Source organism: Natrix helvetica, assembly GCF_964273705.1.
Source record: "Natrix helvetica genome assembly, chromosome: 1".
In the NCBI taxonomy this organism is placed as follows: Eukaryota; Metazoa; Chordata; class Lepidosauria; order Squamata; family Natricidae; genus Natrix; species Natrix helvetica.
In genome coordinates, this window is record NC_138548.1 from 241,311,131 (window position 1) to 241,324,684 (window position 13,554).

Here is a 13,554-nt window from a genome sequence, read left to right on the forward strand (position 1 = left end):
ACAGCCCCAAAAGGTGATCATATAACCGTTGCCATACTTCTAAATTTTGATCATATGACCATGGGGATGCTGCAGTGGTCGTAAGTGTGAAAAACACATATGTCATAGTTCACTTTTTTCAGTGCTGCTGTAACGTCGTAACTTTGAACAGTCCCAAAACAAATGGCTGTAAGTCGAGGACTACCTGCATTTATCAGAAAGAAAGCTTAAATATATTATTTTATTTATTTTTCAAAATTTATAGACCGCCCCCTCTCCCCGAAGGGACTCGGGGCAGTGTACAGGCTTTACATTAAAAACAGATACAAAAAATAAATACCCTTACATACCCTTAAAAGCGAATTAAACCTAAATTCAGCTGTACAGAATAATAAAAGTTAAAATCAGCTAAAAAGCGTACCCCTAAAAATTTAAAAATGCAGACTTGAGGGACTAAAATTTGGGATTAGGCCAGGCCGGCTAAATTGAACAGGTGGGTTTTAAGTTTCTTACGGAAGGAGCGGAGGTCGGTGGTAGTTCTAATGTCCGGGGGGAGGTCATTCCAGAGGGTCGGGCCCATCACAGAGAAGGCTGGCATTGCCTAGTGGACGGCACCCGGAGGAGTCCCTCCCTGTGAGAGCGAATCGGCCGAAGGGATGTATGGGGCAGGATACGATTATGTATATTTCGGTAAGAAAAATTGGAAGCAAGAAATTGTTTTGTATTGCTCAGAGACCCTGTGTGCAGGGGATTCCAAGGAAAAGACTTCTCTACCTTTATGGATAGAGGTGAGTTCCTACTGGTTCGAACAGGATCGGCTGAACCGGTAGTAACTTGGCAGCCTGGGTCGCTGGAACTGGCAGTGACCCAGGCTTGCCACGCCCCCGAACTGGTTATCCCGGCGGCACTATAGGCAGCGCCATCATTTTTTTTAGTATTGCGCATGTGTGTGAAGCGCGCATGCGCTGCGCAACCACAAGCAAACCGGTAGTAGTGGCTGCCGGAACCCACCCCTGTCTATGGAGCAAGAAAGATATGAGTTTTTAGAAGTGGAACAGCTATGAAAGAGCTCCACTGCAGCCATTGTACCAATTAGAACAGTTTGGGAAAAGCACACAGTGTCATCCTTATCTCCAACAATATTAGTTATTTCATCGATTTTAACAAAAATCACTGTGATTTTTCCTCTTATAGAAGAAACACGTTGCTTGTTTTTGACAGGGCTAATTTGCAGCTAGCTAACGGAAGAGGAAAAAAATTCAATAAAAGTTCTAGTGATACACACACCCATCACACACACACACACACACACACACACACACGTTGTGAATCAATACATGGCATTTGCATCCTAAATACCTAGGTTGCACTTGATCACAAAGGAGTTGCTCAAAGTAGCCAACAGTATAAAAAAAAGCATTAAGATCAGTAGAATCATGAAAAGATGTGTACAACAATTTAAAGCAGCAGCAGAAACGAGTAGAAAAAAATTAAGACTAATATGTAATCTCATACCAGGCTCCAACTGGCTTGTTCCGTGTGTTTATTTGGATAATAGGAAACATATCATGAAGAATCTGTCAGTCAAAATATTGATGTAGGACGTCTTCAGGGATACTCTTAAATGAGGAGGGAAAACCTGTAGCATTAAGAAGAGGCCAGTCACTTGCCAGAAATTAAAGGAGTAGCTGTGTTTCCACATCATGTGAAGTTCAGAAAGCTGAAGGTTGACTGTAAGTCTAAGTCCCTGTCTTCTTTTGCAGGCTACTTGTGCTTGTACATGGAGAAGGATGAGCTGCTTGGAACCACCCTTATCCTGGCCTGGGTCCCCAACTCCCGTATTCAGAGGCAGGATGAAGAAGCTCTCCGTTACATCACGCCCGAGAGCTCCCCTGTCCGCAAGGCTCCCCGCAAGCGCAACCGACACACTCAGGGTTTTGGCATCCCTATGCAGGCTTCTTCTGTTGAGCAGAAGCAAGCTGAGACCCCAAAGGATGAGGAGGATATTTTGACTGTGTCACAGCTGGTGAGGGATGTGGCTCATGTCAGCCCACCTTCAGAAGAAGGGGACAAATTGTCCCATAGCTGCCCGGCCACATGCAACATCCACAGCTCCGCTCAGCCTGCTCACAGTGACTCAGGAATTTTATCGACAATCAGTTCTCAGGATGAACAGAACCGATTAGAGGAGTCCGTAGAGGAAGGGCTGGAAGGCCATTTGGAGACAGGAGAAGATGAAGGCTCTTTGGAGTTGTCCGCCGATGATGTTAGCAAAGATAGCACGTTTGACTCGGATTCAGATGCCTTCTCTTCTCCGTTCTGCCTCTCGCCCATAAACGAAGCACTTGTGGAAAATGTTAGCTCTATGTTCCTGGTTAATGAAAACCGGTGAGTTGACGTTCCAGTGCTACTCAAACAGAGCCCAGTTAAAAACAAAATGGGTAAGGCCCACAAATGTAAGTCACCCAATTCTAGAATCATTTCCTCTGATGAGTTATATGCAGAGAGGTATTGTGGCTTTCATTAGAGCAAGTGCAGCATGCTTACCCAGATGTAAATTCTGTTGAGCTCATTGAGATTTACTTCATGAAAGGATTATAAGATTGCCATGGAAATCTGTCTTAAGAATTCTACAGAGAAATCAAACGACTGAATCAACTTGTCATTCAACTTAGTGATTCCTTTAACGCAGTAGACAGAAGATCAAATACTGCCAGGGGTGCTGTCAACTTACTTGTTTTGAGATGTCCGTTTCAAAGAAAACACAATTCCAGACATTGTCTGGCGGTGCTCTGCTTACCACAACAATTATTATTTAAATATGCATTTCATACATTTTCATAGCAAATAGACCTAATTGCTTTAAAAAATAGGTTATTTAGAAGAGCTATGAAGACCTCGCTCTTCGTCCAAACCTTTTGCAAGGGAAAGTGAGACCTTCTTGTCTCATCATGTTTGCCATCTTTTATGTTTTGTTGATTTTATTGGAATTTCTGTGATTATCGTGAGTCACCCAGTTCGGTGGCATACAAATTTAATATTATTGTGTACATAGAAATATGAATTTGCTGTTGCCCTTTTGCTAATTTTGGCCTTCATGTGTATCGAGTCGTTCCCAAGAACCTAGGATGTTGTAATATATCAGTGTGGTATACGTGGATCTTTGCGGTGTGGTCTTTTGTAATTGACAGGTAGAATTTTCATCTACTCACATCTATTTCATTTAAGTGCTGTCCAAGATCTTGTTATGTGCTGATAACAACTGGGACCATCAGTCTGGTTGTTGCCATAATCTTTCATTTCAATTTTCAGGTCTTGATATTTTCTGATCTTCTGCAAATCTTTATCTTCTGTTCTATGTCCTGGCATTGCCACATCAATTATCCATACCTCCTTCTTTTCAATCATGGTTAAATCTGGTGTGTTATGAACCAAGACCTTATGTTTGGAAATTTAACCTATTCATTTTCAGGCTTTTTTTCAACTCTATGTTCCCACCAATTTTTCATTATTGGCACATAATTGTATAGACGTTCTGGTAAAATATTGTTATGTCATTGTTTATACATAGTTTATGTGATAGCATATGATCAAAGCATATGATCTACTGTTTCTTCTGCCTGTTTGCACAATCTGCATTTTGAATCATTTGATGATTTTTCAGTTCTGGCCTTGATTGTATTAAATTGAATAATTTGAGTATCCAAAGTCAAACCTTCAGTTTCTTTTTCAATATTCCATTATTGCCAGGTTTTATTTTCATCCACCTTCTTCTTGATCTTTTGCAAAAATTCACCATGAACAGATAGTCCTCAATTTATGACTGATTTTTGTAATTACTATTCAGAAGTACAATGGCCCTTGGAAAGGATGCTTTATGATCCGTAAAGCATTTTAGGTCTTCGTAAAACGTCAAGCTGCCCCCCAACCACATGATTGCGATCTGGTTGCTTGGCAACCTATATGCACTTGCAAACAGTTGCCAAGCACCCCTACAATATTGCGATCTTCCGCATAAAGTCATGGAGAAACCAGTAGAGAAAGTTGCAAGCCGCTGCCCCCTGCCATAGAGCTGAGATTCCCTCCTGGCAAGCAATTCTTTGAGAGTGAAATGGTCCCTGTCAAGAGGGATCTCAGTTATGTGTGGAGTTGTGATTCGCTGCTCCTCCATCCCACAAGCAATCATTTGAGGGCAAAAAGAGATGCCTCTGGGGCAGTGATGGGTTTCTAACCGGTTTCTTACCAGTTTGCTGAGAGGGTGTTTTGCTTTGCTTCGCATGTGTGCACCCCTGCTGTGCATTGCTGCACATGCGCAGTTGACTGAAAACTGTTCTGCACATGTGCATAAACATGCTGGCGAGGCAGAAGAGACCAGGGAACTGGTTCGGGGGCGTTGGCAGGCCTAGGTCCCAGACCCAAGCCGCTATACCACTACCGGTTCAGCCGAACCAGTAGGAACTACTGGTTCAGCTGAACCACCACTGCTCTAGGGGAAAGGGGGACTTCTCCAGCTAGCTGCAGAAAGGAAACACATGCAGAGGACAGGAACTCTGAAGGGTTTCAGATCCTGAAGATGCCACCTCTGTTCCTGCAGCCTGCCAGAATAGTTCTCTTCCCCACCCTGAGGGGAGAAAAACTCCTCCTCTGACGGTTGCAGAAATGAAGCTCGAATCTTTAGAATCCCAAGCTTCATTTCACTAGTCCACTGCAGAATTTTCCTTCTGTGCATGGAGCTGAGAGGAAATCCTAAGGTGGGCTGCAGAAATGAAGCTTGGATCCTTAAGATTGGAGCTTTGTTTCATCCATAGAAGGTCCCTTGTGGAGAAGTTACTTATGTGGATACATTTCTTACTAATCACATTTTAAACTTGTCTATGCTTGATATTATCCAACTGTAAAATGCTCAAATACCGGTAGGCTTTATCCTAAAAGTTTGGCCATTTGGCATTTCAATTCTATTATTGTTCACAATTTTACCCAATTTATTGCTAGTGTACCACATTTCTCTAGGCCAAATTCCATTGCTATACCTGTAGTAAAAATCCTTGTAATTGTCAATGACTGGATTTCTGATTTTCCATGAAGCTTCAGTTCATCCATATATAGCCAATGTGGGATTCTGTTCGCATTTTTGCTGTTTGGTAGCCAAGATTTGTTTTCTTTAAAATCACTAAAAACAGGAACATAGTAATGACAAATAATAAGGGTGATAATGAGTAACCCTGGAAGATGCTTCTAATTCTAACTTCTAAAGAAAAACAACTTAGAACGGAGGAGAAATTTCTTGACAGTTAATACAATTAATCAGTGGAAAAACTTGCCTCCAGAAGTTGTGAATGCTCCAACACTGGAAGTTTTTAAGTAGATCTTGGATAACCATTTGTCTGAAGTGGTGTAGGGTTTCCTGCCTGAGCAGGGGGTTGGACTAGAAGGCCTTCAAGGTCCCTTCCAACTCTGTTATTCTATTCTATTCTAATGTTGAGATGCCGACATTTTGCATTTCCCACTCCGCCTCTGCCCCAATTCATCTTCCACTGCTTCATTATTTTTTTCTATAAACATTCTAATAGTTTTTACTGTACTAGTTGTTTCCAGATATTTGATGGTCCAGCTACGTAGTAATGAATCAAATGCCTTTTTATAAGCAAATCAGACCATGTGCATATTGGAGTTTTTGCCTTTTGCAATTCTCCAAAACCATTTGATCAGTCCGAAAGTGATCTTAACACTGCTTTTTCTTTTGTTTCATTCTGTTCCACTAGAAGGGTATTAATTTTTTCTAAATAATCTTGATTGTTATTTGCTGTAAATAGCAACAATACTGCAAGTCATATTACTTACTGCTATGCCTTTGAGTAAAGTAAACATGGTAGGCTAGCATGTTATTGCCCTAGAGTTTCCTGGTGTTGTCCCTTTCATTGGGTCTTAAGTTATTAGGGTTCATTCCATAGTCAGCCAGGTATTGGATTTGGCATTTTCATCCATCTACTGAGTCTTTCCCAAGGACTGGGATAAGTAGAAGTTGCTGTTTGATGGTGATAAGGGTATGGTTGCAGAATCTAAACTGCCTTTTGCGATTGACTAATGATAATTTTGTCAGTGGTGATAATATTCAAGTGATGCTCCAGTTGTTTAGGGATTGCAGCCAAAGTACCTATTGGCACTATCTTTGCTTTCCTTTGCTACAGTTGTTCTACTTCTATTTGCAGATCTTTGTATTTTGTGACACATTCTCCCCCCCCCCCCCCCCGGTGCTTTCTCTATCTATTCTTCTGTCTTCAGGTATTGCTATGCCCACTATCCAGACTTTTTTTGTCTTTGTTATCCACAATTGTTAACTCTGGAGTGTATGGGACAGGTGCTTGTCTGTTGAATTCGAAAGTCCCAGAGCATTTTAGCTTCTTCATTTTCTATTACTTTCTATATTTTATGGTCCTGCCATATGGCCGTCTGGATTCTTTTGTGATTATTGTTTCAGGTTGGAGAAATTTCTGTTCTATGGTACAACGTAACTTTTATTTTTATGAAAAAAATATAACCATTGTAGTTCATATGTTTTTTATGATTTATGTTCATTATGCTGCTACCTGCGTAACTTTAAAAAGAATTGTATGACTTTGCCTCATGGAGCATTTCACCTATTCTTATGGGCCTTCTTGTTTCTTCTCTTTGTGTTGCGTTTTGTAACTTCTTGTCTAATCAAGAATTTTGAAGGTCGCTGTTATTTACACACCCTTCTGAACTATTTTGGTTATATAAATACTACTCAACTATTATGTAGTCTAGACAGCCAGGTTTATAAAAATGACTTAGCTGATTTCTCTCTGCTTTCCTCCAGAGCTACAATGCCGTGGTTTGGCATATTATTGTTTCAATGCTGTGATCTCCTTCTAATACAATTTGCCTGGGGTGAACTGAGCATCTGCTGTTCTAGGGTGAAGATGTATATTTTATCTGTAGAATGTGACTGAAGTCACAAGGCTCCAATTTAGTGCCCGGTCATACAATTTGCCTGCTTGTGAGTTTATTCACGTTCGGTGTAAGAGGCGAGTGCCCTCATGTGGCCTACCAGTTATATTGCAAAATGGCTAATTGGAAATGGGTTTTTTGATGCAGGTTATAATCGTGTCCCCCCTCCCCCCTCCAAAGCAGTTGCTTTAAGATCTTCCTGATATTTATTTGGCACCAGACTGCCTTGGTTTATATGATAATAGCCTTTGAAAGGCCAAGGTAGAATACAAAACCTGCTGATTTGAAAAGAATGCAAATCCATGTTAAATCAAGAATGTAGCTGATTAACAGCCCATATTATAGAAGATTCCCACAATTTTAAGACTATAATCTAGACTAGATGAGACTTGGATGCTCCATCCTATCATCCATTTTCTCCAAGCTTTTTGTTTTTTTAACCAAACAAGTACTTTTATAATAGAACAGATTAACGGAGTTGGGAAGGACCTTGGAAGTCAAAATCTCCCCGCCCAATCAGGAGACCCTACACCATTTTTGACAGGTGACAGTCCAGTCTCTTCTTGAAAGCTTCCAGTACTAAAGCTCCCACAACTCTTGATTGCCAACGGCACTGAAAAATGTGACTTAAGACCATTTTTCACAATTATGACTTTTGCAGCATCCCCATGATTCTGTCATCAAAATTCAGGTGCTTGGCAGCTGGTTCGTATGTATAACCGTTCCTGTGTCCCAAGGTCATATGATCAGCTTTTCTCGCAAGCATGGTCAGTGGGGAAGTCCGATTCACTTAACAACCATGTTACCAGCTTGTCAACTGCAGTGATTCACTTAACAACTGTGGCAAGGAAGGGCATAAAATGGGGCAAAACGCACTTAACAAATGTTCCACTTCACAGAAATTTTGGGGTTAATTGTGGTCCTAAGTTGAGGACTACCTATACACTATTTTTAAACTTCAGTTGGGTGAATAAAGAAAGATATTGTTGGAGTGATGAAGGTTGTTGGACTGGGACTAGGGATACCCAGATTCTAATCCACATTCAAAGCTGGAAGCTCTCTTGGTGACTAGGGGATGGGCCAATCACTCTCTCACCTCATCCTATCCCCCTGGATTAAATTGTTGGGGGTGGGAGGGGAAACAGAAGAAAGTGCTTTAGAGAGTGCCTTGAGCTTTTGAATGAAAGATGGACTATGAAAGATGGAAGGTATTAAATAATGTGTGGTATTTTTCTTATGGCCAACGTAACACTGTTGGCTCTTTTGAAAAGAATCAAAAACAATTACCATGCTCCCTAATAGGCGAGTTTTAAGGGGGAGGGGGAACGTGGAAGTAGCATTGAGTAGATGAAGTCTTGTTAATTAAGGGATGATTTTTCCTGTGCTTCTCCTAAGCATTCAAACTGACTGTAAAAAGATTTGTGTTGGAACAGACCAAAGACCTAGTCTTTGCAGTATAAGGACTTTTAAAAAAACCCTATAAAGATGAATGAACTAGATCTATTAAATGCACTGCATATATTCAATGATTACATTCAAGGTTAGATTAAAAATGATTGCACTGGCCATCGCATGTAACCATGAGCAGTTTAAGAGGCACACCCACTGCAATGGTGCCCTGAGACTGCCACATGCTTCTCTGGCTTTGCCCAGGAGATGTCAGGCTTCCAAACCAGGCTTGTACATTGGCACTGGTTTAAGTAGGTCATCCAAATGCAAAATCTAAAATGCTGTTCTCTTTCACACAAAACTGCAGGAATGTCGTAAATGTGAAAACAATTGTAAGTCACTTTTTTCAGCACCACTGTAAGCTCCAATGGTCACTAAACAAATTGTGTAAGACAAGGGTAACTGGTATATGCGCAAGGTAGTCCTTGACTTATGACCACAATTGAGCCCAAAATTTGTGCTCTTAAAGTGAGAAATTTGTAAAGTGAGTTTTGCCCCATTTTGCAAACTTTCTTGCTTCAGTTGTTAAGAGAATCACTGCAGTTGGTAAGTTAGTAAGATGGCTGTTAAGTGAATCTGGTTTCCCCATTGATTTTGCTGATCAGAATCTTGGGACATAGAAACGATCATAAATATGGGCCAGTTGCCAAGCATCTGAATTTTGAGCATATGATCATGAGGATGCTGCAAAGGTCGTAACTTGAAAAAATGGTAGCAAGTCACTTTTTTTCAGTGCTGTTGTAACTTTGAACAGTCACCTAATGAACTGTTGTAAGTCGAGGACCACCTGTACTTCTGTCAGATTGCTACTTTTTACCTTAAGGGTTTTCCTTAGACCAAGAATTTACTAATTTGGGGAGCTTGAGATCATATGAAAAGCTCCCCTGTTGTAGGAATAAGCTATACCTACCAAATAATGCAGCTGCTGAGACGAGTCATTGATTACACATAGATTTCTTTCATTTTAAAATCAAGAACTTAGCTTTTGTTTTGATAAACAGCAGCAGTGTTTACTTTTCTCTCTCTTTAGAAGTTTGCTTTAATTGTAATTTGTCCAGTTTCATGGGTTATTTATTCTTGAGGTGTTTACCCAGTATGGCATTTGCATCATTCAAGATCCAGATATATTTTGTTCATCTTGTCACTCCCACCATCCCAAACCTAGGTGGTCTCTTTCCATGACACTTTATATATCTCCCTCATCAATGTAAAATCAAAATACAGGGATGTGGTGGCTCAGTGGCTCAGATGCTGAGCTTGTCAATCAGAAAGGTCTGCAGTTCAGCAATTCAAATCCCTAGCTCCACATAATGGAGTGAGCTCCCGTTACTTGTCCCAGCTTCTGCCAACCTATCAGTTCGAAAGCATGTAAAAAATGCAAGTAGAAAAATAGGGACCACCTTTGATGGGAAGGTAACAGCGTTCCGTGCGCCTTCGGCTTTTAGTCATGCCGGCCATATAACCACGGAGACGTGTTCGGACAACGGTGGCTCTTTGGCTTTGAAGCGGATATGAGCACTGCCCCCTAGAGTCGGGAATGACTAGCACATTATGTGCGAGGGGAACCTTTACCTTTTACATCAATGTTGATTTATCTTGGCTGAAAGGGGAGTGAGAGCTATTGTTTCCCCCTGTTCCCCCCCACATCTGTGCTTTTCTTTAGCATCCTTAGAGTAGCCAGTGCTCTACAAATAAACCTTCATTCTAGCTTGTTAGCTCCTTTCCGCCTTTTGTTTTTCAGCAAAACAACCCCTCTTGTGGTTGACCATGTTACAGTAAGATCTCAAAGGGATTTCGTGTCTAAAATGGTCAGCATCCCTTTGCTCTCACCGTAATTGCACAGATATAAATAACAAAATAATAATCTCATTCTGATTATAATCTTTTAATTTTATAATCAAGATGTTTTTTTCCTATGCATGTACTCTTTTTTTTCCACATTAGCCACAATTAATTCAGAAAAAGTCCTTAACCAGGACTTCTGTGTTACAGAACTTAGGAGCTGTACCAAATTATGTTTTAGGATAAATTGTTCCAAAGCTAATAGTAATAACAGACAACCAAATGCATGGAGAAAATGCTGCTATTTCCATTTGAGTAGATTCATAAAGTATTGAAATGTTACATTGACCCCATTGTTTCCTAGTACAGTCATACGACTGTTTATGAGAATCTAGTATAAGGAAAAAATATCACAAAAGGACCGACAATGTGGGGCTATGGCCAGAAGCAGGTGAGTTTCTTGGGGTGCTAAGCCTCCCCCAATTTGGATTTCTAGTTTGAGACTGCTCTCCTCTGGGTTCTTGACTTTAGCCACAGATCTCAGAATTGGGAAAGACAGACTTAATTGGCCCTGTGCTTAGAAGGGTAGCTGATTAGTTAACTTTTAGTTATGCTGATGTCCCACAAGGCAGCCGTATGGCTCTCTTGAAAGGATCCGGTTCTACACCTCTGAGGAACTTGCCTGTGAGACAGGACCAGTGGTGGGTTTCAAATTTTTTTAGAACCTCTTCTGTAGGTGTGGCCTGCTTTGTGGGAGTGGCTTGCCGGCTATGTGACTGGGTGGGAGTGGCTTGGCAGTCATGTGATTGGGTGGGCGTGACCAACTTGTAAAATGTGGTGAAACTCACTTAGCAATGCTCTTGCTTAGCAACCAAAATGTTGGCTAAGAAACTCTGGTATTTGAAGCACGCAAGTCTTAAAGCTGTCAAGTTACAAGACCTTTGCACCCCTAACCCTTTAGAAAAAAACCCCAGGGGTGTTCAAACTTGACAGCTTTAAGCTGGGACTTCAACTCCCAGAATTCCTCCTCTCACTCTTCATCTTGATGATGTGCAGATGAACGGGGAAAGGGAGCTGGAACCGGTTCTAAACGCCACTGTAGATTTGTGGAACCTCTTCTATAGAAGAGGTTAGAACTGGCAGGAACCCACACCTGGACAGGCTTTTACTCATAATATTTTTGTCAGGCCTGGAAACCATCTTTTGCATTGGGCCTTCCGGCCTGCCACATTCAATGCAGTGGGAAAATGGGAGGGGGGGTTATATGGACTATGGGAGATTTATAGTCATAATAACATTCCTTTCTCACAGAGTTAAGGGCTTATTGCCCTGCAGCTGGCGGGGCAAGACTGGAAGGCATTTCCAGTTGGGATGGTGCCTGATTTGGCCATGTGACGGACATGTGCAGGAGCTTACACTTTCACTTGGGTGAGGAAAACCTGGAAGCTTTCAGATTCAGGTTTTCCCAGATGTGCCAAAGTGACACCTCTAATAAAATGGAACTTTGAGGAATTTTGAGGAAAGAAATCTCTGAGTCGACTGTCATTGGGGGTGTTACTTGGAATGCTGACAGTTTTGTTTATGCTTCTCAGCAATGGCCCAGATGGGGCAAGTAAAGCAAATCCAGGGAAAATGAAAAATATTAGCTGTAAGAGATATGTAGTATTCACTCTGAATTGGAGAGGATTGTATTTCATTATGGATTAGGTTCATAAACTGCTGGTGCTCTTGGATTCATTGCTGTCTCTTGAAATACAGATACTTTCAGTAGTGCTAACTGTCATAGCTTAGCCTACAATACAATTTCCGAGTCAGGTTGCATATATAATCTTGCAATTGATATTCTGGTTCTAGCAACCCCCTGTTTGGAATATTGCAGTTTATTATTCTGGTAATCTTCAATTTATGACCATTCATTTTACAACCGTTTGAAGTTTTGACAGCTCCAAAAACAGTTATTTAGAACAAGTCCTCACCCTTATGACTGTTGCAACATCCTCTTGATCAAAATTCAGGCTCTAGGTAACTGGCATAGATTTAGAACGATTGCCGTGCCACAGTGATCACCATTTGTGACCTCCTGACAAGCAAAGCTGGATTTACTTAATGACTGTGATTTACTTAATGACCGTGTGATTCACCTAATAACAACTGTGGCAAAAGCAATAAAATAGGGTGCAACTCACTCAACAATTGCACCACTTAGCAACAGAAGTTCTAGGTTCAATTACAGTAATAAATCAAGGCTTACCTATAATTGGAGCCGCTTTTGAAAATTAGCCTCTAGGACAGTGGGTCTCAACCTTCCTAATGCCGTGACCCTTTAATACAGTTCCTTATGTTGTGGTGACCCCCAACCCTAAAATTGTTTTATGTTTTCTGTATTTTTTTGAAAATATGTGTTGTCCGATGGTCTTAGGAGACCCCTGTGAAAGGGTCGTTCGACCCCCAAAGGGGTCCCGACCCACAGGTTGAGAACCACTGCTCTAGGAGCAACTCTGGGTCTGGTTTCACCTATAAAGTCCTATATGACTTGACATGGCTATCTACAAGAAAGTCTGTTCCAAATGGAATCTGACTTTCTGGCAAGTATCTATCTGAAAGGGTACGTTATGGGCGCTTCCTCCTTGTTAATGGGTTTTGATGGGAGGGGCTCAAGGGATGAGTATTTTTTTTATAACTCCTCCCCTCCCTCTACAACAGCTTGCCACCAAAGCCTTTGTTTGTATATCTGAAGGTAGTTAAGTCTTAGTTGTTCTCAGGGCTTTTGTCAATGGAACATGAGACATTAGTGGAAGCTGCCCCCATGTTAAGGTTGGAATACACTAGATGGATAGTAGAGAGCTATAGCGTTTCTTTTTGGTAAATTTTTAATCTAATTATTTTATAGAGCTTTTAGTTGCATAGAATCTATGGATTGAAGTGGCATGTAAACCCAATTACCGTAATTAAGAAGTCGGAAACTTTAAAAAACCAAACTTAATTGGAAGTGATGTGTACCATTATGCTTGTCCTTGGCAATCTACTTCACACGGGTCCACGTTCAGTGTAAAGTGTTGCATTTAGCCTTTTAAATTAGGAGTGGGTCCCCCAACACCCCTATTGATTCCTGATCCTCGAAGCCCTCAAACTTATGCTGATAAAACTGGGCAGCAAGCTGCCAATGTTCAGTTGCGTGTTTTTCTTCTAAAAAAAATTATAATAGGTATATTAGTGTAGGAAGTTATCACCCAGCCCTCTCCCAGAAAAATGAAATGGATGTGAAAAAGGGAGAAACACATTTTAAACACAAAGAAAATTCCTGCAGCTTCCGGCCCATCCCCACTTTGTCAATGGGCCATTAAGAAGGCCAAGATGTCCACTTTACATAATAAA

General features: G+C 41.1%; 1 protein-coding gene across 3 annotated transcripts in view; it reads left to right on the forward strand.

Moving 5' to 3' along the window:
- TBC1D16 (TBC1 domain family member 16) overlaps positions 1–13,554 on the forward strand; it is an 88,953-nt gene that overhangs the window by 24,079 nt on the left and 51,320 nt on the right. For all 3 annotated transcript variants that reach the window (XM_081940010.1, XM_081940012.1, XM_081940011.1), the window contains exon 3: positions 1,743–2,367. In XM_081940010.1, the coding sequence (XP_081796136.1) occupies positions 1,743–2,367 (625 nt within the window). The remainder of the gene's footprint in view (positions 1–1,742; positions 2,368–13,554) is intronic.